Raw genomic sequence first — 27648 nt, 5'->3', positions numbered from 1 at the left:
GCGAACAAGCGTACTGTAACCTACTTCCTTTGTTTTCGGATTGCATTTCCTTAGGATTCTTCCAATTAATCTCAGTCTGGCATCTGCTTTACCGACGATCAACTTTATATGATCATTCCATTTTAAATCACTCCGAATGCATACTCCCAGATAATTTATGGAATTAACTGCTTCCAGTTGCTGACCTGATATTTTGTAGCTAAATGATAAGGGACCTATCTTTCTATGTATTCGCAGCACATAACACTTGTCTACATTGAGATTCAATTGCCATTCCCTGCACCATGCGTCAATTCGCTGCAGATCCTGCTGCATTTCAGTACAATTTTTCATTGTTGCAACCTCTCGATACACCACAGCATCATCTGCAAAAAGCCTCAGTGAACTTCCGATATCATCCACCAGGTCATTTATGAATATTGTGAATAGCAACGGTCCTATGACATTCCCCTGCGGCACACCTGAAATCACTCTTGCTTCGGAAGACTTCTCTCCATTGAGAATGACATGCTGCGTTCTGTTATCTAGGAACTCCTCAATCCAATCACACAACTGACATAGTCCGTATGCTCTAACTTTGTTCATTAAACGGCTGTGGAGAACTGTGTCAAACGCCTTGCGGAAGTCAAGAAACACGGCATCTACCTGTGAACCCGTGTCTATGGCCCTCTGAGTCTCGTGGACGAATAGCGCGAGCTGGGTTTCACACGACCGTCTCTTTCGAAACCCATGCTGATTCCTACAGAGTAGATTTCTAGTCTGCAGAAAAGTCATTATACTCGAACATAATACGTGTTCCAAAATTCTACAACTGATCGACGTTAGAGATATAGGTCTATAGTTCTGCACATCTGTTCGACGTCCCTTCTTGAAAACGGGGATGACCTGTGCCCTTTTCCAATCCTTTGGAACGCTTCGCTCTTTTAGAGACCTACGGTACACCACTGCAAGAAGGGGGGCCAAGTTACTTCGCGTACTCTGTGTAAAATCGAACTGGTATCCCATCAGGTCCAGCGGCCTTTCCTCTTTTGAGCGATTTTAATTGTTTCTCTATCCCTCTGTCGTCTACTTCGATATCTACCATTTTGTCATCTGTGCGACAATCTAGAGAAGGAACTACAGTGCAGTCTTCCTCTGTGAAACAGCTTTGGAAGAAGACATTTAGTATTTCGGCCTTTAGTCTGTTATCCTCTGTTTCAGTACCATTTTGGTCACAGAGTGTCTGGACATTTTGTTTTGATCCACCTACCGCTTTACTTTAGAATTCATTGAACGCCTCTCGCATAGCCCTCCTCACACTACATTTCGCTTCGCATAATTTGTGTTTGTCTGCAAGGCTTTGGCTATGTTTATGTTTGCTGTGAAGTACCCTTTGCTTCAGCAGCAGTTTTCTAACTCGGTTGTTGTACCACGGTGGCTCTTTTCCGTCTCTTACGATCTTGCTTGGCACATACTCATCTAACGCATATTGTACGGTGGTTTTGAACTTTGTCCACCGATCCTCAACACTATCTGCACTTGAGACAAAACTTTTGTGTTGAGCCATCAAGTACTCTGAAATCTACTTTTTGTCACTTTTGACAAACAGAAAAATCTTCCTACGTTTTTTAATATTTCTATTTACGGCTGAAATCATCGATGCAGTAACAGCTTTATGATCTCTGATTCCCTGTTCTGCATTAACTAATTCAAATAGTTCGGGTCTGTTTGTCACCAGAAGGTCTAATATGTTATCGACACGAGTCGGTTCTCTGTTTAACTGCTGAAGGTAGTTTTCAGATAAAGCACTTAAAAATATTTCACTGGATTCTTTTTCCCTGCCACCCGTTATGAACGTTTGAGTCCCCCAGTCTATATCCGGCAAATTAAAAGCTCCACCTAGAACTATAACATGATGGGGAAATCTACTCGAAATATTTTCCAAATTATTCTTCAGGTGCTCAGCCACAACAGCTGCTGAGCCCGGGGGCCTATAGAGACATCCAATTACCATGTCTGAGCCTGCTTTAACCGTGACCTTCACCCAAATTCACAATTCGGACCTCCGTCAATTTCCTTCGATACTATTGCACTTCTTATCGCTATAAACACGCCTCCCCCTTCATTGTCCAGCCTATCTCTGCGGTATACATTCCAATCTGAGTTTAGGATTTCATTGCTGTTTACGTCTGGTTTCAGCCAACTTTCTGTCCCTAGCACTATATGGACGTTGTGACCGTTTATTAATGAGAGCAGTTCTGGGACCTTTCTATAGACGCTCCTGCAGTTTACTATTAGCACATTAATATTGTCATTCCCTGTTGCATTTTGCCTACTCCTACCTTGCCGCGTCTCAGGAGGCGTCGTGTCGGGCCTAGGGAGGGAATTCTCTGACCTAAAAAACCCCCATGTGCACTCCACACGTACTCCGCTACCCTTGTAGCCGCTTCCGGCGTGTAGTGCACGCCTGACCTATTCAGAGGGACCCTACATTTCTCCACCCGATAGCGGAGGTCGAGAAATTTGCACTCCAGCTCTCCGCAGAATCGTCTGAGCCTCTGTTTTAAGGCTTCCACTCGGCTCCAAACCAGAGGACCGCGATCGGTTCTGGGAACGATACTACAAATAGTTAGCTCTGATTCCACCCCGCGAGCGAGGCTTTCCGCCTTCACCAATTCCGCCAACCACCTGTACGAACTGAGGATGACCTCTGAACCCAGACGGCAGGATTCATTGGTACCGACATGAACAACAATTTGCCGTCGGGTGCACCCAGTGCCTTCTATCGCCGGCGGTAGGGCCTCCTCCACATCTCGGATGAGACCACCCGGCAAGCAGACTGAGTGAACACTGGCATTCTTCCCCTACCTCTCCGCTATTTCCCTAAGGGGCTCCATCACCCGCCTAACGTTGGAGCTCCCAATAACTAATAAACCCCTCCCCCCGTGTGCCTGCTCGGACCTTGCTGAAGGAGCAGCCACCTGTCCACTCACAGGCAGAGCGGGCGATGCCACACGGCCAGCCTCCACATTTACCCTCCGCCTCGTGCGCCGCGAACGCCGCTGAACCCGCCACTCCCCTTGAGGAGAGGGTGGCCCAACCGCGCCCGGTACCCGGGAAGATGACTCGACACATGAATTCATCAGCAGTAATTATAAATTAACAACATTTGCATATCAAGGCCCTACCCATAATTAGTATTTGCAGTATCAACCGTCACACTTGTGACAACGGACTCTTTACGTGCCGGTAACAACAACAAAAATATTAGATAAAATCGATAACTAAATGTTTACAATGGCAGCTATTGCCTTTCTCACTCACTTTTACACTTACCGGAAAGGGAAAATTAATTTGATGCTATCTGACCTGAAGTGTACTATTAATTGTTCTGTTTACACTTAGCGTTCTACTACACCCAAAGTCCGGAAGATTCTAGACTTTATGCAAGCTCTAGACAAAACGTCAATTTGATGAACATGTGATGGAAGCGAGCAAACGTTAATATATTACGATTTCACAAACACACCATCCAAAGGGTGATTTTATACTCTGTTTTGGACAGCAGAAAATCTTCTACCTAAAAGAAGCTTCTCGTTGAATGGAATAGAGAAATCGCTCGGTAACGGGGTCAGGATGGCCCTGAGTTCAATTCCTGAGATTTCGGTCAACCTGCGAGTCCACGGGACTGAAAACAGGAAAATATGAGCGGCAGACACACTGTAGTGTATACAAGTTACACAAATAGGATATAAAACAAAACCTTAATATAAACATATTACAAGTTAACCAATGAACAGAATTAAGGAGCTTAGTTTCCTCTGATCAAATGAAAAAAAATTCTAGATACTACGTGAAAAGATGTGTCAGTCCACACCCAATAACTTAAGGTCGACCTTACAAGATAATCTGTCTTTGCTGAATGACTGACACCTTATAAATCAAACGTGCAGTTCCTAACGAGAAAATCAACCTTCAGATAGGTATTTGAAATGCAATAGAAAACTAACATTACTTCAATAGGTCGCTAATGCAATAAACAAGGCCCCTTTGGCCACAAATCAAAATACACACGGCCTCTATCCGATCATAAACAGAATGGATCTATATTCATTATTGCCACTAGCCTTCCATACACACAAGAAATTCTTAAGAAACAACAACTACCACTAGTTCGTAAAACCAGAAAATTCTAAACCCATAACTAAATTAAGAAATGCCGTTCAAGTGAACCAGCTACCTTCAGCGTCCCACTAAGCACCAAATCAGAACTTACAAATGCGAGGCGCTATTTCTAGCCACTTTAGTAACATAGAACATAACTCGCCTCGCCACCACTGCAGTGAATGTTTTGCTGGCCTCTAGCACGAGCAACTGCAACAGTCAACAGTCCTTAAGCACACAATAATATTCACTATACATAGAAGGTGGAACCCACCACGAAAGCTTGGTGGCAAATTTTTTCTTCTTCATGTGAAATTGACACGCCATCCATCCACAAAGCTCTCGAGGTATTAGCACATCCTGGTCGCCACTGGCGAGCCGTGTCAATACAACTTTAATAATTCCCAGCAGCGGCCCATGCTTCTTCGTTGCTATACCTCAACTGGTCCTCACGGCATACGGCCGTGCCACGTGACATGGTGTCGCCAACTCCCACAACGACAACATCGAAAGCACGTCACGTCACAGATACACACGGCGCATGCGCGGACCCACTCTCCCTGAATCGCCCACACGTGCCACCATAAATAGCCTGCCTCAAAGACGCAAAGAGAACAAGGCACAGGGACGACGATCAAAGATGGAAGAAAGAATCGATATCGCCTGGCGCCAGAAACCCACCGGCTCAGCTACTTCAAAATCACTACGTCGTTATAGCGATAGACGTTTCGTTAAATGGAATCCGGTGTCGATTTTATAAAACGTGTTCTGACGCGACTCATTTTTGGAAAGGTCTGTCATTATCAAGGTAAAGAGATTTTGAGGTAGCGTTGTAAAAGAAGCCATACAAATAAAAAATCCAGAAACACCATCATTAATAACGGTGGTTTGCAGCTCGGTGCAGCGTGAAGTGGGGGCGGCGGACGCGGGATGAAAATATTAGCACATTTGGCTGGGAAGGCACACCAGTGACGTCACATGGCAGGGTTTTTTTTTTTTTTTTTTTTTTTTTTTTTTTTTTTTTTTTTTTTTTTTTAAAATCAGTCTACTGACTGGTTTGATGTGGCCCGCCACGAATTCCGTTCCTGTGCTAACCTCTTCATCTCAGAGTAGCACTTGAAACCGACGTCCTCAATAATTATTTGCTTGACGTATTCCAATCTCTTTCTTCCTCTACAGTTTTTGCCCTCTACAGGTCCCTCTAGTACAATGGAAGTCATTCCCTCATGTCTTAGCAGATGTCCTATCATCCGGTCCCTTCTCCTTATCAGTGTTTTCCACATATTCCTTTCCTCTCCAATTCTGCATAGAACCTCCTCATTCCTTACCTCATCAGTCCACCTAATTTTCAACATTCGTCTATAGCACCACATCTCAAATGCTTCGATTCTCTTCTGTTCCAGTTTTCCCACAGTCCGTGTTTCACTGCCATACAATGCTGTACGCCAGACGTACATCCTCAGAAATTTCTTCCTCAAATTAAGGCCGGTATTTGATATTAGTAGACTTCTCTTGGCCAGAAATGCCTTTTTTGCCATAGCGAGTCTGCTTTTGATGTCCTCCTTGCTCCGTCCGTCATTGGTTATTTTACTGCCTAGGTAGCAGAATTCCTTAACTTCATTGACTTCGTGACCATCAGTCCTGATGTTAAGTTTCTCGCTGTTCTCATTTATACTACTTCTCATTACCTTCGTCTTTCTCCGATTTACTCTCAAACCATACTGTGTACTCATTAGACTATTCATTCCGCTCAGCAGATCATTTAATTCTTCTTCACTTTCACTCAGGATGGCAATGTCATCAGCGAATCGTATCATTGAAATCCTTTCACCTTGTATTTTAATTCTACTCCTGAACCTTTCTTTTGTTTCCATCATTGCTTCCTCGATGTACAGATTGAAGAGTAGGGGCGAAAGGCTACAGCCTTGTCTTACACCCTTCTTAATACGAGCACTTCGTTCTTGATCGTCCACTCTTATTATTCCCTCTTGTTTATTGTACATATTGTGTATGACCCGTCTCTCCCTATAGCTTACCCCTACTTTTTTCAGAATCTTGAACAGCTTGCACCATTTTATATTGTCGAACGCTTTTTCCAGGTCGACAAATCCTATGAACGTGTCTTGATTTTTCTTTAGCCTTGCTTCCATTATTGGCCTTAACGTCAGAATTGACTCTCTCGTGCCTTTACTTTTCCTAAATCAAACTGGTCGTCACCTAGCGCATTCTCAATTTTCTTTCCCATTCTTCTGTATATTATTCTTGTAAGCAGCTTCGATGCATGAGCTGTTAAGCAGATTGTGCGATATTTCTCACACTTGTCAGCTCTTGCCGTCTTCGGAATTGTGTGGATGATGCTTTTCCGAAAGTCAGATGGTATGTCGCCAGACTCATATATTCTACACACCAACATGAATAGTCGTTTTGTTGCCAATTCCCCTAATGATTTTAGAAATTCTGATGGAATGTTATCTGTCCCTTCTGCCTTATTTGACCGTAAGTCCTCCAAAGCTCTTTTAAATTCCGATTCTAATACTGGATCCCCTATCTCTTCTAAATCGAATCCTGTTTCTTCATCTATCACATCAGACAAATCTTCACCCTCATAGAGGCTTTCAATGTATTCTTTCCACCTACCTGCTCTCTCCTCTGCATTTAACGGTGGAATTCCCGTTGCACTCTTAATGTTACCACCGTTGCTTTTAATGTCACCTGAGGTTGTTTTGACTTTCCTTTATGCTGAGTCTGTCCTTCCGACAATCATATCTTTTTCGATGTTTTCACATTTTTCCTGCAGCCATTTCGTCTTAGCTTCCCTGCGCATCCTATTAATTTCATTCCTACCTAGTCATCAAAATAACCAATGACCGACGGAGCATGGAGGACATCAAAATTAGACTAGCACTGGGAAAAAAGGCATTCCTGGCCAGGAGAGGTCCACTATTATCAAACATAGGCCGTAAAAATGTGAATTCCTAATGGACCAAACTGCTGAGGTCATCGGTTCTTGGACTTACACACTGCTTAAACTGACTTAAACTAACTTATGCTAAGAACAACACACACACCCATGCCCGAGGGAGGTTTCGAGACTCTGGCTGGAGGGGCGCGTAGTCCATGACATGGCGTCTGAAACCACGCTGCCACTTCGCGCTGCAAAACATAGGCCGTAATTTGAGGAATAAATCTCTGAGAATGTCTGTGTGGACCACAACACTGTATAGTAGTGAAACTTGGACTGTGAGAAAACTGGATCAGAAGAGAATCGAAGCATTTAAGATATAGTGTTGCAGAAAAATGTTGAAAATTTGATGGACTGATAAGGTAAGGAGTGAGGAGGTTCTGCGCAGAATCGAAATGGAAAGGATTGTGTGGAAAACACTGACAAGGAGAAGGATGTCATGATAGTACGTGTGTTAAGACATCAGTGAATGACATCCATGGTAACAGAGGGAGCTGTAGAGGGCAAAACCTCTAAATGAAGACGAATATTGGAATACATCCTGCAAATAACTTAGGACCTAGTTTGCAAGTGCTACTCTCACATGAAGAGATTGGAATGGGAGAGTAATTCATGTCGAGCCACATCAAAGCAGTCAGAAGACTGATGATTAAAGGAAAAAAGAAAAAAGAGCGAAGGAGACGATTGCGATGTGAGAGAAAATATAATTGAAGTAACAGAACAGTGCAAGGAAAAGCATGAAGGATTATGCATTGCCGGTGGGCAGGAAAAAACTAAGGAGAAAATGGAAGTGGGTGAGAGCCAGTGATAACGAGTGACAAGAGACTATGGCAGTGACTACGAGGAAGAGAGACAATGACAGAGAGTAATACAGCAGCAATGGGAGGGAATGGATAAGATAGTTGCAGTAGGAGAGAGCAAGAGGGAGACACTGGACAGTGAGAGGTAGCAATAGCAGTAGGACACACTGACGGAGACTGGCAGTGGGACAGTGACAGTTACAGAGATACGAAGAGATAGTGACAATGAGTTTGGGTGCATGACTAAATGTCAGTGGGTATGACCGACTTGCAGCGATGAAGTAGTAGGTGCGAGCGAGTTACAGTAAGGGGGGATTATGAGACTGAGTTGTTTTCTGCATGTTAAAAAGAGCTAGAATACGTTCTCATACCAAAATTATTGGGAAAAATTTTAAAGATGGTGAGGCAGGTAGATGAAGCAGCCGGTTCCTCACTTTTTAATCAGTCTTCTAAAACAGGAGCATGTTAGCCTTTTTGTGCTCCGATAGGGGCATTTTTCCTCTAATAAGATCTATAATAAATCACTGGGATCATTCAGTATCATCGAGAATCTAGTAGCGATTTAAAGAGGAACTGTCATATGAATCTAGCCTTAGTGAAGACAGATGTCAGTATGAGATTTATCGGACGCATCCCAAGGAACGGTGCGCTTACAAAACCCAAGTATGACCAGTTCTTCAATACTGTTTTGTTTGTCTTTCGATTACGTATTAACGAAATAAAAAAAGTCAGAAGCAAAAACTAGCACCTTGGCTAATGCATGTATAAACCATTTTGCACCTGTGGCCGACGCAACAGACCACGAACACATCAGTCCGGGGGAGCGGCTACCTGGATTCCTAACGGTCAGGACTGAGAATGACGCGATCGCACCAATCGCGAAGGACAAGATGAGGATACAGTTCCAGCTCTTCAATCCGAAGAAAGTGGAAGACAACGAAGGGTTCGACAATGTGCTACTAAAAGAATCTGAAGTTCATCGAATAGCAGCCATTTTTAACAGCGTCTTGCGGTACAATAACTACCTTTCTGTATGGAAACAGGCGGAAGTGATATAACCAAAAGAGCGGCAAGTAACCCCGGCTAGTGTAGAATTATCGGCCGATTACCGTGCTCCGCTCCGCTCTCCCCTCTCCCCCCTTCCCCCTCCCCCTTCCATTCCCCCTCCCCACGCCTTCTCGAAATTTCTGAGACACTGCACGCGAGGCGTCTCCTCGATCACGATTCTGTGGAAGGCTTCCTAGTGAATAAACAGTTTGGCTTCTGGAGAGGCCATTCCATGGCGTCATAGCTGCTGTTACTGGCGGAGCAGACTCTGAGAGCCCTGAAGCTTCGTTAGCACTTTGGTGCCGTGCTGCTTGGCGTTAGGTTTCGTCTTGCAGTATGGTCTCGTTATCAGACCTTCTGTGCACAGGGTGCTGGGGTCACCTGCTTCACTAATACTTCTCCAGAAGATAGTTTCGCGTTTATGCCGGCAACGGAAAATCTGCAGATTGGCCTTCATGTACAGGGTACTAGCAGGGGTCGGTGTTCGGCCCTTTGAGAACTCATTTCTCTCGTCCGACTTTCAGAAGGTGGCAGCTCATAACTGGTTTGTACGCCGATGACACAGCGCTGATGCTAGGTCGCCTTCTCTAACTTGGTTCACGAAATGGCGACTCTATTACCGCTTAGTCAGGCGCACAAGCCCGAGAGAAGGAAGCTGCCTCCTGACTTGCCGCCTCGTGCATATCCCGTGGTCCAGCACGAGCAAGTACCTTTAAAGTGATTGTGGATAAGCATCTGATCTCGCTACTGCACATCCAGGACGATGAGTGTAAGGCGATGGTGCATTTCCGCTCACTCTACCTCCCCCTCAATCGGGAATTGGTCCTGCCATCACTGTGGTTAACCCTCGTGGCAAAAGATGAAGACCAACACATCCATTCAACCCAGAGGACACGTCAACAAGTCAATAACAAATTACAACTGTCCGACGTAAGATTTGAAGGAATTGGTTGATTGGCCAGCACTGAATCCAATCTATGTAGGCTTGCATTTCGAGTGCTTGCGAGAATGCGATAACATTCTAGCGACGATAAGGGTCGCAAGTGGAGAAATTCAGTTCCGGCGTAACGCCGGCCCTAAACGTAACAGCAGACGAGGCTGTGAGACGACGTCAGCCAATAGAACGCTCACTAGGACTACACTACAACAGCAACGGCATCTATACGAAGAGAATATAAGCGCCTCTCGAGCTAGCCTCGTATGCACTAGAAGAGCCGCATGAGAAGAGAGATACTAGAAGACGAGCCGTGATCTAAACTATTTAGCCGTCATTTGTTTTTATGGAAATTGTATATATCGAAGGAATTTGATTATTTGCATGTCGCCATTTGCTTGCAGCACATCTTGTACATACACAAGTTCAGTATGTTCAATTTAATTTACGGTAATAAACTCTATTAATAAGATTTTCTTGAATTGTTGTCCAGCTATCGGAGAAAACAGCTTCCTACGCACCCGATAGTAGACGAGTGTGCAGGATCCCACAAATTCAGTGACATAAAATACTTTGACAAAGGACACATTGTTATGGCTGAGCACCTGGTTCAAAAATGGTTCAAATGGCTCTAAGCACTATGGGACCTAACATCTGAGCTCATCAGTCCCCTACACTTAGAATTACTTAAACCTAACTAACCTAAGGACATCACATGCATCAATGCCCGAGACAGGAGTCGAGCCTGCGAACGCAGCAGCAGCGCTGTTCCATACTGAAGCACCTAGAACCGCTCGGCCACAGCGGCCGGCTGAGCACCTCGTAACCAGCATCTCGCAAAAGGTGAAGACAGTCGGCTGCTCGCGTGCTACTATCGTAAACACGTTTCTTGTTACGCCAGGTAAGTGGTCTTGTACGGATACGACATCATTCAGATGAACGGCTGCGGTGCCAGTATTCACCAGAAAATAAACAGTAAGGTCTGAAGCCAAAGTTAGTTTCTCTGAATGTTATGTTTGAAAGTAATTGTTCGTTGTAGAGTATGATGCTGATAGCGGGAATAAAAGGAAAAAGAGGAAAGCTTTTCTTCTTTTCCTGTTTCTCTCTGATAGGATCAAAGTAGCTAAAAAATTTACTCTCCTTTCGATGGCTGCAATGCTAAAAATTCTGTGTTTAACGTTGTGTCCTATAAAAACGCCGATAATCTAAACTCAGATAATATCAAGAGTCGAAGTATTAGAAATGCCTCCCCTTCCTTTTTGGATGGATCATCAATCTCGAGTGATGAAGTTTCGTCCAGTACAAGGACGCGATCGAATTAACTCTGGGTTATAATGTTTGTAAGTAGGCTGTTTAGGTTTTTTTATTGGTAACGCCGCCGCCACGTAGCGCTCTGTATAAAAATCACTGGCTGTGCCGTGTGCAGTCTGTGGCTAGTTTGCATTGTTGTCTGCCATTGTAGTGTTGGGCAGCGGCAGCTGGATGCTAACAGCGCGTAGCGTTGCGCAGTTGAAGGTGAGCCGTCAGCAGTGGTGGACGTGTGTAGAGAGATGGCGGAGTTTTGAAATTTGTAAGAATTGGTGTCATGAAGTGATATATATATATATTATGACTACTAAGGTAAATACATTGTTTGTTCTCTATTAAAATCTTTCATTTGCTAATTATACCTATCAGTAGTTAGTGCCTTCCGTAGTTTGAATCTTTTATTTAGCTGGCAGTAGTGGCGCTCGCTGTATTGCAGTACCTTGAGTAACAAAGATTTTTGTGAGGTAAGTGATTTGTGAAACGTATAGGTTAATGTTAGTCAGGGCCATTCTTTCGTAGGGATTTTTGGAAGTCAGATTGCGTTGCGCTAAAAATATTGTGTGTCAGTTTAAGCACAGTCTTGTAATAATTTTTCAAAGGGGACGTTTCATGTTGTTCAAGAACACGATATTTCCGGAAGCAGCATTTCACAGTTGTGTACAATTGTCGTGTTCAAAATATTTCTTGTTATATATAATAATTCAGGGTACTTACCTACGCGTTCGCCGGTTTCGTTAGTCTTCAGTTGAGTAGTGACGAGCGCGTGGTAATGACCGTTGAGCGTCATCAGCTGGTCGTGGCTTCCCTCCTCGACAAAGACTCCTCCAGACAGAACCACGATCCTGTCCGCATTGCGTACCGTAGACAACCGATGTGCTACAATGATTGTCGTTCGCCCCTCGATGGCCTGAAATGTAATTTTGTTAGCTTTATATGTAGACTACTGGTGGACCACATTAAACCAAACAGGAGTTTTTTTTTTTTTTTTTTTTTTTTTTTTTTTTTTTTTTTTTTGTAACTTACAACTACTATACAGCCTAATGTTTTCTGGTTTCGGGGGAGCATACTGAAGTGAACTTCTACACGATTTCGTTTTGTTCTTGTGCAAATTACACTTATGCTTTCAGACTGTATTACCCGTGTTAGTCGAGGTTTTCAGTTGCTCACGTATACCCACTGCACCAGCGATGTGCTGAGTGTTGTACATTGAACTACAGAATACTGAGCAGATCGGCGTGAAGTGGGCACCATGCAGTCGTGGCATTGTTTTGGATGCTTCATTGCCAATGTACATTCATCCAAAGATGCTGAGAGCTTTTAACCGTTAGGAAAGAGGATTGTGAACTGTAGCGTGGTCGTACTGATATTAAAGTTGATTACGCAAAAAATGTCAAAAGCTACCAGAGCAGATGAACAATCAAGAAAGTAAATGAGATGATTGTGGACGATGTTCGCGTAAAACAATCTGTATTCTTTCTCTGACGTAGCAGTAACTATGGCGTCAGTTATTTAAGACACTTGTAATTAGATATCGTACATTCCCTCTGTTTTACGTCTGTTATTGCAGTTCCTGTCGTCTTCTGCGTGGACCACCTCTAAGATAAGTCCGACTTTGTTCGAATTTAATTTCCCACATCATAACTATTATAAATGAAGGAGTAATTTGCACACAAACTTCCATCAAATTTGGAGTAATTTCCATTCAAAACACAGCGAGTTTCATCAAAATAGTATCCTAGGTGGGGCATGTGACTAAAGCGCCTGGATCTGTAGTAAATAGAAATGGTGTAAAGCTTACTGTTTCACACAGTGGTTGCCACTTTGCATACGTTGTGATGCTACATATATCAATCTCAATTTTTAATTGATTTTAACGCAGTTTTCGTGCTTAGTCAATAAATTTTCATATTGCCCTAGTGATGTAGCGTCCAACGAATATGTTCAGTGATGAATTTGTGGCAATGTACTTTTGACGAGTGGTTGGCTTGAGTAACCAGAAGCTAATAAATAAAAAAGGGCCAATATTAGGATTCTACAGGGTTTGTGTTGGTTATTTTAGGGCTCATACATTGTCAAATGGAACCATGCGACTTTATTAACGTTTACATAATAACTAACTGAGAAACCCGGCGTTGCGAGGGTCAGGATATATGGCACGGGCGAAGAGCACCATTATAGGTATGAGATGCATACAGACCCGTATCTCATTAAGGGTATTATTAATGCAGTTATCATGTTAGGAAGGTGGTTTGGCTACGATGCTTGGAAGTGCGAGAGGGTGATGTGCAAAAAATCCGCGAAATGTGGATCATTAAATACTCGCAGGGAAGGTTAAATAATATATTACTTACAAGCTTTACCGCACGTGTAAAGGTATTTTTATTGTTTCATTCATGGCGCAGCGTTTCACCCATACTGTGGTGGGTGATTATACTCACAGAGAGTAAGGTGAAAGAAGAAGAAACGGAGCGTTTGACGAAAACGAGCTAAATTCTGAAAATGATTACATTCACTAAGAATAAGTGAAATGCCTGTCCGAAGTCACAGTAGTGTACAGTTCGATTATTCATTTGTTAGTTACGATGTTTTTATCTTTGAGTCTATGTCGATTTTTTTCTTTGTGTCTCTGCTGATCGTCGGTAAAGAATGAGTGACGAAAACGCGCTGAGAAATTAAAAGCTGATCTATTTGACTTTACTCGTCGTTATTAAACCTAAGTGACGAAACCGCTCAGGTATCGTATTACGTCGGGCGAATCAAACAATAAACGCATTTTCACATGTACGGAAAATTTCGTAAGTCAAATAGTACACAGCTTCTCCTAAGAGTATTTGTTGCTCTGTATTTCGCGAAATTTTGTTAGCCACACCCACCCACTGCCACGAACCGTGACTAAACTCCCTTACTAACAGCATGAGACCAAGGGCTTTCTACCAGGGGAACCACCAGTTCGTAGCAGTCGGTAGTTATGGAGAAAACTCTGTCGGTATATACACACAAGCCTTTTATAAATACATTTAACTTGATTATATCAAGGCAGAGAAATGTGGCAGTATATATATGAATATTAACGCCCAAAAATTTTAGAAGATGACAAATGCAGGCTCAAATGCGAGCGGCAATAGAGGATGTAAAACTGAAATATTCGTATTAATGGCTTCAGAAATTTATTTTCATCTTCAGGTATGAAACTTAATCAAAAAAGCAGTTTCGTAACGGTGTATAAAGTCAAGTTATATGCGCTTTTAATTTCGTGAAATGGTATCAACTATGTCAGTGAAGTATACGTCATGTCTTTCACCATGTGGCGACTGTGTATGTGTGTGTGAGAGCATTAAATCAAAGTATGTGGAGGTAAGATGGAGGCCGTATCAGACGTGGACGTGAGTTGCTCGCCGCTCACCCTGTCCAGCGCGGCCTGCACCTTGGCCTCGCTGCCGGTGTCCAGAGCAGAGGTGGCCTCGTCCAGCAGCAGGATCTTGGGGCGGCGCACCAGCGCCCTGGCGATGGCGATGCGCTGCTTCTGGCCGCCCGACAGCTGGGCCCCACGCTCGCCCACCAGCGTGTCGTAGCCCTGTGCACAGTAACCGAAGGGAGATAAATAAGAGTTTAACGTCTTGTCAACAGCCTTGACGGAGCACAAGCTCGGATTTAAGAGAGGATGGGTAACGAAATCGGTTTTGCCCTTTTCAAAGGAACCATCCCGGATTTGCCCTGGAGGAATCTACGGATATCACAGAAAATCTAAATCCGGATGGCCTTACGCGAATCTGAAACGTCGTCCCGAATCCAGTGTGCTAACCGCTGCGCCACCTCGCTCGGTCTGCGTCCAGTATACGGAGGGTCTGCTTTAGGTGCAATGAAGAAACGCTTCACACGCAAAAGCTTAGAACCCTAATGTAAGAGAAATTTGTGCATGCTGGTATTCCTTCGCTCTATTTGCAGATGGAATTGGAAACGATATGACCTATGATGTTACAAGTACCCTCCGCCATGCAACATAGGGTGCAAATGGTTCAAATGGCTCTTAGCACTGTGTGAATTAACATCTGAGGACATCAGTCCCCTAGAACTTAGAACTACTTAAACCTAACTAACCTGAGGACATCATACACATCCATGCCCGGCAGGATTCGAACCTGCGGCCATAGCGCTCAGACTGAAGCGCCTAGAACCGCTAGGCCACCAAGGCCGGTGCAACATCGGGTGCCTCGCGAATATGTTTGTAGATGTAGATGTAACAGACTGATCGCATACATGGTGGCTGCAGTTAGAAATGTACAATTTATTTTATTTTGCTTTGTTTTGTTTTTGTTTTATTTGCTGTCATCTACCGATGACCTGGCACCTACTTTCTAAGACAGGTCATATTTTCACAAAATGAAATTGTACATGTACAGAATGTTCTTATTTATAATAAGGATTAACAATATTGCAGCTTAGGATACTTATAGATTTAAGAGTAATTAAGAAATGAAAATCTTAAAAATTAAAGATCCATGAACAGAAAATACAAATTTAGGAAGATAGAAAAGAGGTTATGACATAATATTACTTTATGGCATATTACAAATTAAGATAAATTTTAAACTAAAATGATTACTGCATTTAAGGAGGATAAATACAAGATAATAAGAAAGTACACAGATTTGAATTAGAGATATCGTCACCTAGTTATCTTGTATTTGAGGGCTCGGCAGCTTATCGGGCCTGTCGAAGTAGTGTATAAAATATATCTTTAAAATAAATTGGATAAATTTACGTGTATGACTTGTTTTTGTATTACTTGTATTTTACATTTTTTACAGGTCATGTGTGCTTTACACACGGCATATATCGGTTCTTTATTTGTGTATCTTTGACTCATTATTTCTTCATTTCTTGGTGTTTGTGTTGTCTCTAAGGTGAAACATTATCTAAGCTTCAATAACCAGTTGCATAATTTTCATTACAGGTGTTATTTTACTTACGCTTAGTAAACAGTTGTATCACTTAAATTACACATATTACTCAAGACGTTTCTACATGTATTAAAATGACAGTTAATCCATGTCTGGGTTTCTTAATTTCGTCTTCTGAGTCTGTTTCTGTGTTGGTGTCTGGGTTTGCATCATTTCAAAAATCCTGTCCCCGTGTTTGTTTCGTTGAGCGCCCTAGAAACCCGTGTATGTCTTTTTTCTCACATTTGCGAATGTGATTACTCTTGTTTCTACAGTTTGTGTAACGTACGTGACACTTTATCGGTTACGTACGATACGTGATAAATTATCGGTTAGACCATTATCTCATTCAGCATACTCCAATCGTCCGACTTACGTAGAATTTGTGCTACGTTGTCATATTCAGTTCGTGTGTGAGTCCGTCACAGTGTAAAGTGAATGTGCGGGAGTTCCTAGTTCTCCACAAGTGCACATAGGTGTTCGGCTGAGACCAAACAAGTCGAGGTGCTCCAGGTATGGACCATGGCCCCTGAGAAAATGGACCATGCCACGTGCGGGATCTATATGTTTTAGCCTTACTCGTTCGTTGATGTTTGGGAAAAACCGTAGACGTGACGCCGCTTATCTGTCGAGATCCATTCTCTTGTGCAAGGTATCAGTCCAGTAGCGATATAGTTAGCGCCTTTCCGTGATATCCTCTCCTATAATTTCAAATACCTTGTCTCGTCTGCCTTTCTCCAATCAGAACATTGCTGCTCTTTGACGGATGGTTATGTGAATGGGGCATAGTCTCATCACCCGCAGATATGATCCAAGGCACCCAGCATACCGCGTGGAACACTTCTTCATCCTACACCCAGGCTGTCGCTAAAAGCGTACCGTACTATGGATTGGAATAGTGTGATATGATAAGCACGTATTGTCTTTATGGGCAATCTATGCACTATTTTCATTGCTTTGTCAGTTGTAATTCCGACATGTTCAGTAAACTGTAGTTTGACGTCAACGTGTAAACTTAGATATTTTATCAATCTATTGTGTTGGAAGTTTGTGTTATGTAGCTTGATGCTGGGTTTTCTTTTAAATTAGCCTTTCAGCAGTAAGTATACCACTTTACTAGCTGCAGCTGTTAGTTTATTGTTGTTACACCATTCATTGATGTCCACGAGGAGCTGCGCAGTCTGTTGCTAAAAGCGTCTTCTTGAATTAACTGATACAACTACAAGCCCTTCATCAGCATACGCTGCTATCCCCTTTGCCCCGTCATCTCTGTCTAGGTTGCCTATCAGCGGCATATTCTCGAAGAAAAGCAAATGGAGTGTATCCGCGGATCAATAGTGATGACCCAGAACATGTGTCACTGCTCAATGGCAATGACTCAGATCATGGGTTCACATATGGACACCTTTCGGCACCCTTTAGTGATTTTCTTGAAACCTCTTCAGTGGCCTGCTCACGTTCTACAGGTCTGTCTCTGCAGTAATCGGGGAAGTTGATATATGAAGCTGTTGTGATTTGCATTTCCCTTAACTTTGCGAAAAACGCAGACCACGAAAGGTTGTCAAAAGCGCCAGATATGTCAATTAATACTGCCACCACATATTTGTCCTATGTGCTGCACTATTTATTGCATCGTCAATACACTTGCTTGGCCGGAACCCATAATAATGCGGACTGAGGCCCGGAAGCGATCTGCGTGACTGTAGTCTGTCACACAGTAGCCTCTCCTGGACCTTGCGTGGTACATTCAGTGGAGAGATCGGTCTATATGATCTTGGATCTAATGAGTCTTTGTCTTCTCATTTTCTGACAATCACTGAATTGGGCGTCTTCCAAAAGCATATATTTATTCTCTCTTGCTGTAAAGAGCCATTAAATATGCCCCGCAGGTAGGGGACGACCTATTGTGGAGCAAATCTAACGGTTTCTGAGTGGACTCCAACAGAGACAGAAGCTTTTCTGTCTTTAAGTTTCTTTATTGTCAGCGCAGCCTCCTGACGAGTGAAAGGTGTAGTGATTCCACCACTTATGTAGTTCATGTTCATTTGTCTGTTTAGATCTATGTGATTGTGTTGGTGTTGTGAAGGGTCATCGTCTGGCAGTAGCGTGTTTAGCCGATACTCTACCGAGTATTTCCAGCTGTGCGTCTTGTAACGTTTTATCGCTATAATATTAGCTTAAGCGTTGGTGTTTTAATTCTCTCAGTTTATATTTTGAAGAGCTCTCCCTATACATTACTCTGTAAGTTGGTCCTGACGAAATTGTCCCATGGGACCTACTTTGTTTTTGTAATTCATCTTTGTATCCCCGTTTGGCTTCAAGGTACTGTTGCAGTCTGACTTCTTTATCTTGTTGTATTTGCTCGTTGATAGTATCGTCTTTTATCACGTGGGCCTTCCTTTGTTTTGCTAATAATGTCGACCACGGTATACTTTATTTACGTATGTTAATGATTAATGTATTATATCGATTTGAGCTCTCTGTAACAGGTCGGTTAATATGTGTATTCTGTAATAAACTCTTCGTCGGGCAGTCTGCAAATAGAATTTTTCTATAGTATCTTTTAGTGTCTGCCAGTTTGCCCCATTCAGCAGCAATCGCAGATGTTGTAGAGTGAGTGTGTTTGTACTTTGTGTGTAGTAATCTGTATAAGTATTGCATTGTGATCGCTGTCATATACTTGCCACTCAGTGGTATGTGTTATAAATGTTACATTTGCTAATGAATTCTTCCGGCATTTCCACGGTATGTCGGGGCTTGCCCTGCCTTATTGAACATAAAAAGGCTGCATTCCTTTGTGATGTTCGTTATTACCTGTTTTCTGACATCTGCTCTATCAGCATGCCCGAGTGCTGAGCTTGCGTTAATGTCCTCGAGGATGAGTAATCTTTTGCCCCTGGAGAAACCTGTTATTTCCCTAATTGAGTATGCAAAGGGTTCACTGTCGTACGAGTAATGTGCATATCATGATGTGACTATCCATGATTCCATTCCCAGGGTAACTTCTGCTGTTACAAAGTCTTCAGCACATAGTTTTGTTATTTTTATCACTGTAATTCATGTATTTGTTACCACAAATGTTGCTTTGGCCTCCATTACCCCTGTAATGATCATTTATTGCGTTAGGAGACAAGGTAATTTACCATCACGCATGTACGGTTAGTGTAGACAAGTGACATCTATCTCTGTCTTCTTCCATCAACTTAGTTCGTACTAACCATTCTACTTCCCACACAGTTCAGTTGTACGAACTTCTCGATAGGCAAAGCTCTTGGGTCCTGTTTCTTTAAGACGAAAGTAAACGTGCCCGTTTGCTCTCACTAAGTCCTTGTAGATGTTATTTAGCTCCAAACCGTTTCCCCTAAGCGCGCATACCACCCGCAGGAGTCTACAAAGCTCTCGTTTGTCAGCTGGAAGGTTTGATGTTAGTAGGACCATGCGATCAGTCTGTTCCGTCGTTGTAGATGTACATCAGATACGTCTAGCTATGTTTATATCTCTGTAAGGAGATATCGACCTTGTATATCGATAATGGGTATCCGTCTCAATCCAAGCACGGTTCGACAGACACCAACACATGTATTTGCGAAACGGTACAATCATCAGTATTTTAGAGACGCTCTGGTGTGGCTCGATTAATAAAAAAATCTCTGTAGGCTACTAGTGGCCAATTCCTATCCTTAGATGTACGCACAATAATTTAAATCACATATAAAATTAGTCATACATGGACTGATCTTTCATCATTCCCTGTTACATACCTGTGGCTATAACGAAGGATATTCAGAGTTTAAACTGGACAGATGCATGAAATGGTTCACTCAATAGCTAAATGTAACTGTGGAGTCTGAAAATGAGTTTTTATTGCGAAATAAATACATGTACTTGAGCCCCGAGAAAGAATTACCATTTTTCTCAGTAGCGGTGTCTCAAATTTGCCAAATACCATTCATGGAAGGTAATGTTAAACGTAAAGACCACTGCTCTTTTACTGGAGCACATCAGATTGTTGCACATGCCGGCTGTAAAGTGTACAATAAGTCACAATTTACATTCCCATCCGTATTTAACGCGTATTTAACGATCTGAGCAGTTATTATGGTTATTCCATAATCACAACACGTAAACTGACGATCACAGACAGTGAGTGAGAAAAAAGTTAAACTGATCCAGAGTCGCATTGCTCGGCTGCCGTCGAATGTGGAGAAATATAAATCATTCCTGAAGAGTATTGCAGTAATGCAACAAGAGAGGAGGTGCAATATAAATGCAAGATTTATGGATTGGCTTAAGGTTTTGGCATGATGTCTCGAAAGGTGTCAAGGTTTGGCACAGGCCAGGTGCTAGGTAGCACGTAACAGCGCGTCGCCGACTTACAAATCCTGAAGATCCAGAGACTCAAGTGGCACGCATGATGAGCTCGCAGGTTGGTAAAGTGAGTGAATGTATAAAATTAAAACCTGATACATTTCCTGAAGACACTAACATTGTTGACAGACATACTATGCACGATCTAAAGACAACGGATACTTTACGATGATGGGACGAGTTCACCAAATTATTAGCAGATTTATAAAATTAATTATTTTGAAACTAAATTGAAACTAAATTTCTTAATAAAATCCATAATTAATGATGCAGATGCCAGATGTATGAATATAATACGCCGTTTTGGAGCTCTTCATGTTAGCTGTAGGACGAACAAGTCTCTACTGTCGTTAAATATATAAGGAAACAATCATAAATTGCTCAGTGAATAACACGAAAAAAGGTGTCTAAACTAACATTTCTCCACAGGTATACACCTGATTAATGACTGCTTAAATGTCCTATCCCACTAACGCAAGAATCCATATGATTCTTTAGTGATATTTCGATAACTTTATGTATGTGATAGTACCATTTCACTATCATGCTCCTCAAGAGTGTGTAAAGGTATTATGTCGGCTATCTTTGTCAGTAAATTGGAGAAAGACGAAGGTAATGAGAAGTAGTAGAAATAAGAACAGCGAGAAACTTATCATCAGGATTGATGGTCACGAAGTCAATGAAGTTAAGGAATTCTGCTACCCAGGCAGTAAAATAACCAATGACGGACGGAGCAAGGAGGACATCAAAAGCAGACTCGCTATGGCAAAAAAGGCATTTCTGGCCAAGAGAAGTCTACTAATATCAAATACCGGCCTTAATTTGAGGAAGAAGTTTCTGAGGATGTACGTCTGGAGTACAGCATTGAATGGTAGTGAAACATGGACTGTGGGAAAGTCGGAACAGAAGAGAATCGAAGCATTTGAGATGTGGTGCTATAGACGAATGTTGAAAATTAGGTGAACTGATAAGGTAAGGAATGAGGAGATTCTACGCAGAATCGGAGAGGAAAGGAATATGTGGAAAACACTGATAAGGGGAAGGAACAGGATGATAGGACATCTGCTAAGACATGAGGGAACGACTTCCATGGTACTAGAGGGAGCTGTAGAGGACAAAAACTGTAGAGGAAGACAGAGGTTGGAATACGTCAAGAAAATGAGTGAGGACTTAGGTGAGATGAAGAGGTTAGCACAGGAAAGGAATTCGTGGCGGGCCGCATCAAACCAGTCAATATACTGATGACAAAAAAAATCTTCAGAAACAGCTTCGGAAATGGAGAAATGAGATAAATAAACCAAATTGCTTCTACTGAATTTAGAGTCAGTACTGAAAGAGGAAATCATAAATTTAATCAAGAGTTCAAAGAAATGGCTCTGGGCACTATGGGACTTAACATCTGAGGTCATCAGTCCCCTAGAACTTAGAACTACTTAAACTTAACTAATCTAAGGACATCACACACATCCATGCCCGAGGCAGGATTCGAACCTGCGACCGTAGAGGTCAGGCGGTTCCAGAGTGAAGCGCCTTGAATCGCTCGGCCTCAGCGGCCGACTTAATCAAGAGTACTTAATGTTTATATCTACATTTGTGTTCACTTTATAATACGTCTAATTTCACGAATGGTGGTCATGTTGAATGATACCGTGTTGCTACTACGTGTGCTCATATGACCGAGGCTTTAAATAGGCAAGGAAAACAAAGTTCGAGGTCTTTTGTTGCTGTGTGGAAGGACTGGAAGGTGTTTCGAACGCACTGTGCCGCCACAGGGACACTTGAGCTTAAGTATGTTATTTTGGAGGTAGGAACATATCGGTGTAAACCGGTTCAGTACTTAGAAAGCTTTGGAACTCGGAATGCTGTTGAACTGAATAGTCAAAGCCAGATTATCAGTGATTCTAAATTTTATAATCGTAGGTAATTTGTTATTGTTTAAAGAGTAGCGTGCAGTTGTTGAACTTCGAGATTTCCGCTGCGTGTTTTAGTGACTTTACTGCTCCGCTCTGAACTTTTAGTTTGCGAATGCTGTACTTGCGATACTAATAGATAATTCTGTGTATTTTCTTTAAAATCAAAATTGAACTGATTTTACAATCGATGTGAAGCCAGTAGTGGAATACATTTGTGTGTGTTTACTTGACTAAACATATTGCCAAACTGTAAACAATTCATAGTAGACCAAATTACTATGCCACAAGGTCATGTCATAGTATTTGCCATTTACTGATCACTATCCAAATATTATTTAATTAACTATTCGCTCACGTCCATGATAATCAGTCTCCTTAATAAGTGGTCCACACAAATTTATGTTGATCGGGGATTAATCTGATTTATTGTTACCAATGCCACAGTGAAGTCGCCTGTCCTGACAACTTCAGTATGTATTCCACGAAGTTTCAGGATTTCAATCGCATGACGCCGAGCGCTTACCACAAAATTTCGGCTGATAACCAGACAGCCATTTGCGTGTGAGTAATTACTATAGTTTTATAATTTAACAATATTATAATGCAATAAATCACGCGAAGATGACTGCCTGAGTGTCAGCCGAAACGCCGTGGCTTTCTTCCAGGGTTAACGTGAATCACAAAGCTCAGTCTTACCTGCGGTAGCTTAGAGATGAATCCGTGCGCATTGGCTGTCTTGGCAGCCTCAACAATGTCCTCCATGGTGCAGTCCTCTCGCCCGTAGCGGATGTTCTCCGCTATGGTGGTCTGGAAGAGCACCGGCTCCTGTCCCACCACACCGATCTGAGAGCGCAGCCAGCCCACGTTCAGCGTCCTCAAGTCGCGCCCGTCCAGCTCCACCTGCCAGCGCACAGGACACTCTTGTATTCCTAACGTACACACACTTCTGCACATCATAATGCCGGGTGACTCAAAAAGAAACAAAGAATTCCAGTTTTTTACTACAGACAAACAGTAAAAGATAGAAACACTTTGATCATGTCACTGGCTAGACGGAGGACCAAAGTACTGACACAGCTGCGTTGTTGTTTGCTTTTAACAACATACCGAGTATATCACAAGAGAAATCACTTATTTATTGGAATTTACCCGAAGTCAACAGATTGTTCAAGTGAAACGTGCCTTTCGCTTTTGATTCAGCAAGAAGCTACCTTTGCACGCTCATACAAGTTGGTTGCATACGGAAATGGAGGAGCACTGGTCGGCCACGCACCTCAGTTGAAATTGTCGAACATATCCGAGATGCTTTCACACGACGAGCAGTCCAGAAACTTCCACTTCCTCAAACAATGGTGTGGTGTGTTCTAAAACGACTCCTGCGTATGAAGCTTAACAAGTTGTAGGTACTGCAGCATGAGCCGTGGTAAATATCGTTGCTTTGGACATCGCGCCGCAGCGCGCAGTGTGAAGCAGTCGCCCTCCGTTTCTGGCGGTGGCGCAGCTTTAGTGTTTCCCTCTGGTGGGAAAGGGGAAAGGTGGCCTGTTCACGTGTATTTAAGGGGCGCTATGAGCTCGCCAGTGGTGATTCTGGGGTGAGTCTCTCGTCCCCAGCTTGCTAGTCTGTACTTCGTCCGCATTTGCTAAGCAGTTAGTGTTTGTCTGTCGTTCGGAGTGCTAGTATGTCTGTCATCGGATCAACCTTTAAGCGGCAAAATGAGAGTCTTTCCACTCCGCCAGTAAGAGAACTCAGAGAGTGGTCGCTCGGTCGGGGCTTAGTTCCTGGATCTGAGTCTGCGCGTTAGGCCCCCAGTCTGCTCGACTTTGCTCAGGCAATGGTCCTTGGCGGTTGGATCGATCGGTTGGTCGGCCGCGCACTCAGATGCAAGATGACTTGTCCGTCTTGAGCGTCGGCGCATGTGAGGTTCCCACTTGAGTCCAGTGGGCCGCACCGTATAGCGAGGGGTGGTGGCCTCCCGGTCGACAGGTGAGCAACAGGAGTCAACCCACGACATCAGTCTGGCCGGTGCGAGTTGTGACGCCATGAGTCGGGAGATCGGCGCGCCTTCCTGCGTCCGTTGAAGCAGCTGGCAGCGGATGGTTCGGGAGAGCGATTTAGGGGTTCTGCGCCAGGTCTTCTTGAGAAATCGCAGTTTATTAGAAGTTAAGTGATTGGTGATAAGTTGTGTAATTTAATGTTGTTAAGTTCTAATTGTTTTCTTGGTCAGTCTCTCGTCTGTCTCTCGTCCCCATTTGTTAGGCAGTTAGTGTCTGTCTGTCGTTCGGAGCTGCCTCTGTCATGTTTGTCGGATTTGGTGTGATAACGAATTTATTGCTTGGAGTGTAACGGCGTAATCCCTGAAACATGTTTTGATCTTGCCTATCATTTTGAGAGGCGGTATTTGTGTACTGTAGAGCATATTAACTTGTTTGGCCAACCCTGTAGAGTTTTAGATAAGATTGCATTTCATGGACTTTTATTTAAATGACCATTTTAGTAAATAAAGTTGCCACCCTTTCACCGTAAGACTTTTCTTAGAAGTTAAAATCAAGTTGCACCTTCGGTGGCGATGTTAATATTTATTTTTTAGTGTTTTGTACCATTTCCATCCCTCCTACCGGGGTGCACAGTTTGTGTGCTTGTGTAAATTGTTAAAACTTTTGGTTTAAAGTAATCTGGTGTGTTGCAGATTTGCACCAGTGTAGTCTTTCAGAGGTTGTTGTGAGCGGCGGTCGTAACTGCGGGCGTGTCAAAAGGGAGCGGCAAGTTTCTCAGCCCGAAAGCTCGTAGAGTCAAAAATTTGTTTCTTTCTGCCTCTGAATAAATTGTAACTTGATATTTAGAGGGTGTTATCTGATTATAATTTTAAATCCGTTTCTTTTAAAATATGCTTTAGGCACTATTAAAGTGAATAAATTACCATTTGTTAAAAACGAATTTACTTATGATTTCATCAGTTACTCCCTGGCAAACTACTTCCACGCTCACATAGTGTGATTAAATGTGTTAATGTTTTGATGAATCGCTAGTAAGTAGAATAAATGCTCAAGAAAATTCTTTGAAAGTAAATCCACCGTTCACAGCAATTGTGTCCCGGCGACCATAGCAGAAGGTACGAGTTTTGCAAGTCAGTTCTCCAGGTTACGGCAGAGGACACTTTCCCCGAATAGCTCATTGTTTCGGACGAATATACCTTTCATCTCTCGGGGAAAGTAAGTCGCCTAAATGTAAAAATTTTCCTGTCATATTTTCTGGCGGCGTCATCGAATATGAAAGACTCGCCAGAACTGTGCCGTTTCTGTTCACATAGTTTATAGACCTTTCTTTTTTGCGAAGGAAACTGTGAAATGTCATAGCTGTATACGCAACAAGGCTTGTTGTTTCCTCAACTTTGCGAAGACTCCAATGATTTAATTTTTATGCTTGGCGGCGTCGCACCTCACTTTCACCTTGAGGACCGGCGTTAACAACACCAACCCATAACGTTGGACTCTAAGAGGTGGACAGCAAGATCTTGATCATTGATTTTGGCGTCTCAGCTCACCAGACGTCACGCATCGCGATTTTTTCTGTAGGCATACCTGAAAGACAGATTTTATCCCACCTACGGCAGCTACTCTTCAACATCTGGGAAACAGAATTGTTGACCCTGTCGACTCAATAAACAGGAACCTGTTGAATGTGATGAAATGAACTACAGTTTCGATGCTCATGTTGAGTGTACGGTATAGGGTCTGTGCGAACAAGAACTTGGAACCTTCCTCAACCCAGTGACGGGCGCAATTTGTTTCTATCTTCAGTAATTCATTTATAATAAACAACGGAAATCTGATATTTCTTTTTGCCTCACCCTGTGCATTATCAACGGAGTTGTGAGAAGGTTAGAGTTTCACGTTTCGTGCGTATCGAGTTCTTAGAAACTAAGAATAAGTCTAGATTGGTAATAACATGATAGGACTGCGGCATTGTTAAAGGAAGCGTCCCAGCATACACATCAAATGATTTAGGATCGTATTTACCGCAGAATGTGTTCCGCAGTGTGAACCTGTTCGTACAGCGTACTGTGTAACGCACTGCCTTGCGACGCAGGGCAATTATCCAGACCCAGTTCAGATCCACGCGCCGAACATCGAGCGTTGAAATGTTAACCGGCTAGGCTGAACCTGTGTTCGGTGCTTGGGATCGTACGGCAAGTACGTGGCTAGAACATTGGAATATTATACCACTTTATTTCAGGATCTTGTGGAAAGTCCTACAATTGACAAAAAGCCGCTATAACGCATATGCGAAGATTGCAGAAAATGGAACAACAACGCCTCAAGGTAGGACAGGATAACAGGAGAAATGATCAAAGAGCGAGGTGTGTGTTTCCACTAAAAAAGGTATAAACTGATCCAGATGATATGTTAGAATGAAATATCGACAGAAGAAGTGAAATTGGCCATGAAATCCCCGATATACAAGAAGTGAAGCCAAATGGAATGTGGTGGCTGCAGAGGTATCAGCTTGCTGAATATAACCTAGAAAGTACTGTCTACCATTATCCTCAAAAAATTACAACCGTTCACAGAGAACGACATAAAGAAATACCAAGCGGGCTTTTCAATAAACCGATCGACAATTGATCACATTTTCAGTTTAAGACAATTTCGTGAAAAACACTGGGAACGTCATAAACATATTTATAGTCTGATCGTCGACTTTCAACGTGCGTACGACAGCATCCACGGGAATTGTCTATGAAATACACTGTGTGACTTCAGAGTTCCCAAGAAGCTAATGAGAATCGTGCAAACTTGTACTAGTGGGAAAAAAGCAGCATTGCGTTTCCGAGGGGTCACATCAGAAACTTTGAGACAGGTCTGAGAGAAGGGGATGCTCTCTCACGTGTTCTGTTCGGAGTCATATTAGTGAAAGTAATAACAGAATGTAGGCAACAGGAGTGGGCTACAGTAAACATGTATGGTAACTTCCAATTCCTCATAGTTGCAGATCATGTAGTTCTACCAAGTGGATAGCACCATGATTTAAAAGAAATGTACCAGAAAATTGACAGCTACCTACGGAAGGTTGGGCTGAAAACGAATTAATTCTATTAGGAACAAGACAAGAGTGGGAAGTTTCTCTTGAAATAGATGGTATGGCGTTCAAGAGAGTTCACCAGTACAGATACTTCCGATCTTAATTTACCTGTGAATACAGAATAGAAATACACATCAAGGAAAGAACAACAGT

General features: G+C 42.8%; 1 protein-coding gene across 1 annotated transcript in view; it reads right to left on the bottom strand.

Annotated features, from left to right (window-relative positions):
* Positions 1-27648, bottom strand: part of LOC126354019 (multidrug resistance protein 2-like) — a 104521-nt gene that overhangs the window by 61192 nt on the left and 15681 nt on the right. Inside the window, exons 4-6 of the mRNA XM_050003343.1 lie at positions 23112-23315; positions 14598-14768; positions 11909-12101 (exon numbers count right to left, since the gene is read on the bottom strand). Of these exons, the coding sequence (XP_049859300.1) occupies positions 11909-12101; positions 14598-14768; positions 23112-23315 (568 nt within the window). The remainder of the gene's footprint in view (positions 1-11908; positions 12102-14597; positions 14769-23111; positions 23316-27648) is intronic.

The sequence above is a fragment of the Schistocerca gregaria genome, chromosome 3 (genome assembly GCF_023897955.1).
Source record: "Schistocerca gregaria isolate iqSchGreg1 chromosome 3, iqSchGreg1.2, whole genome shotgun sequence".
Taxonomy (NCBI): Eukaryota; Metazoa; Arthropoda; class Insecta; order Orthoptera; family Acrididae; genus Schistocerca; species Schistocerca gregaria.
This window is presented reverse-complemented; position numbering and strand designations above follow the sequence as displayed.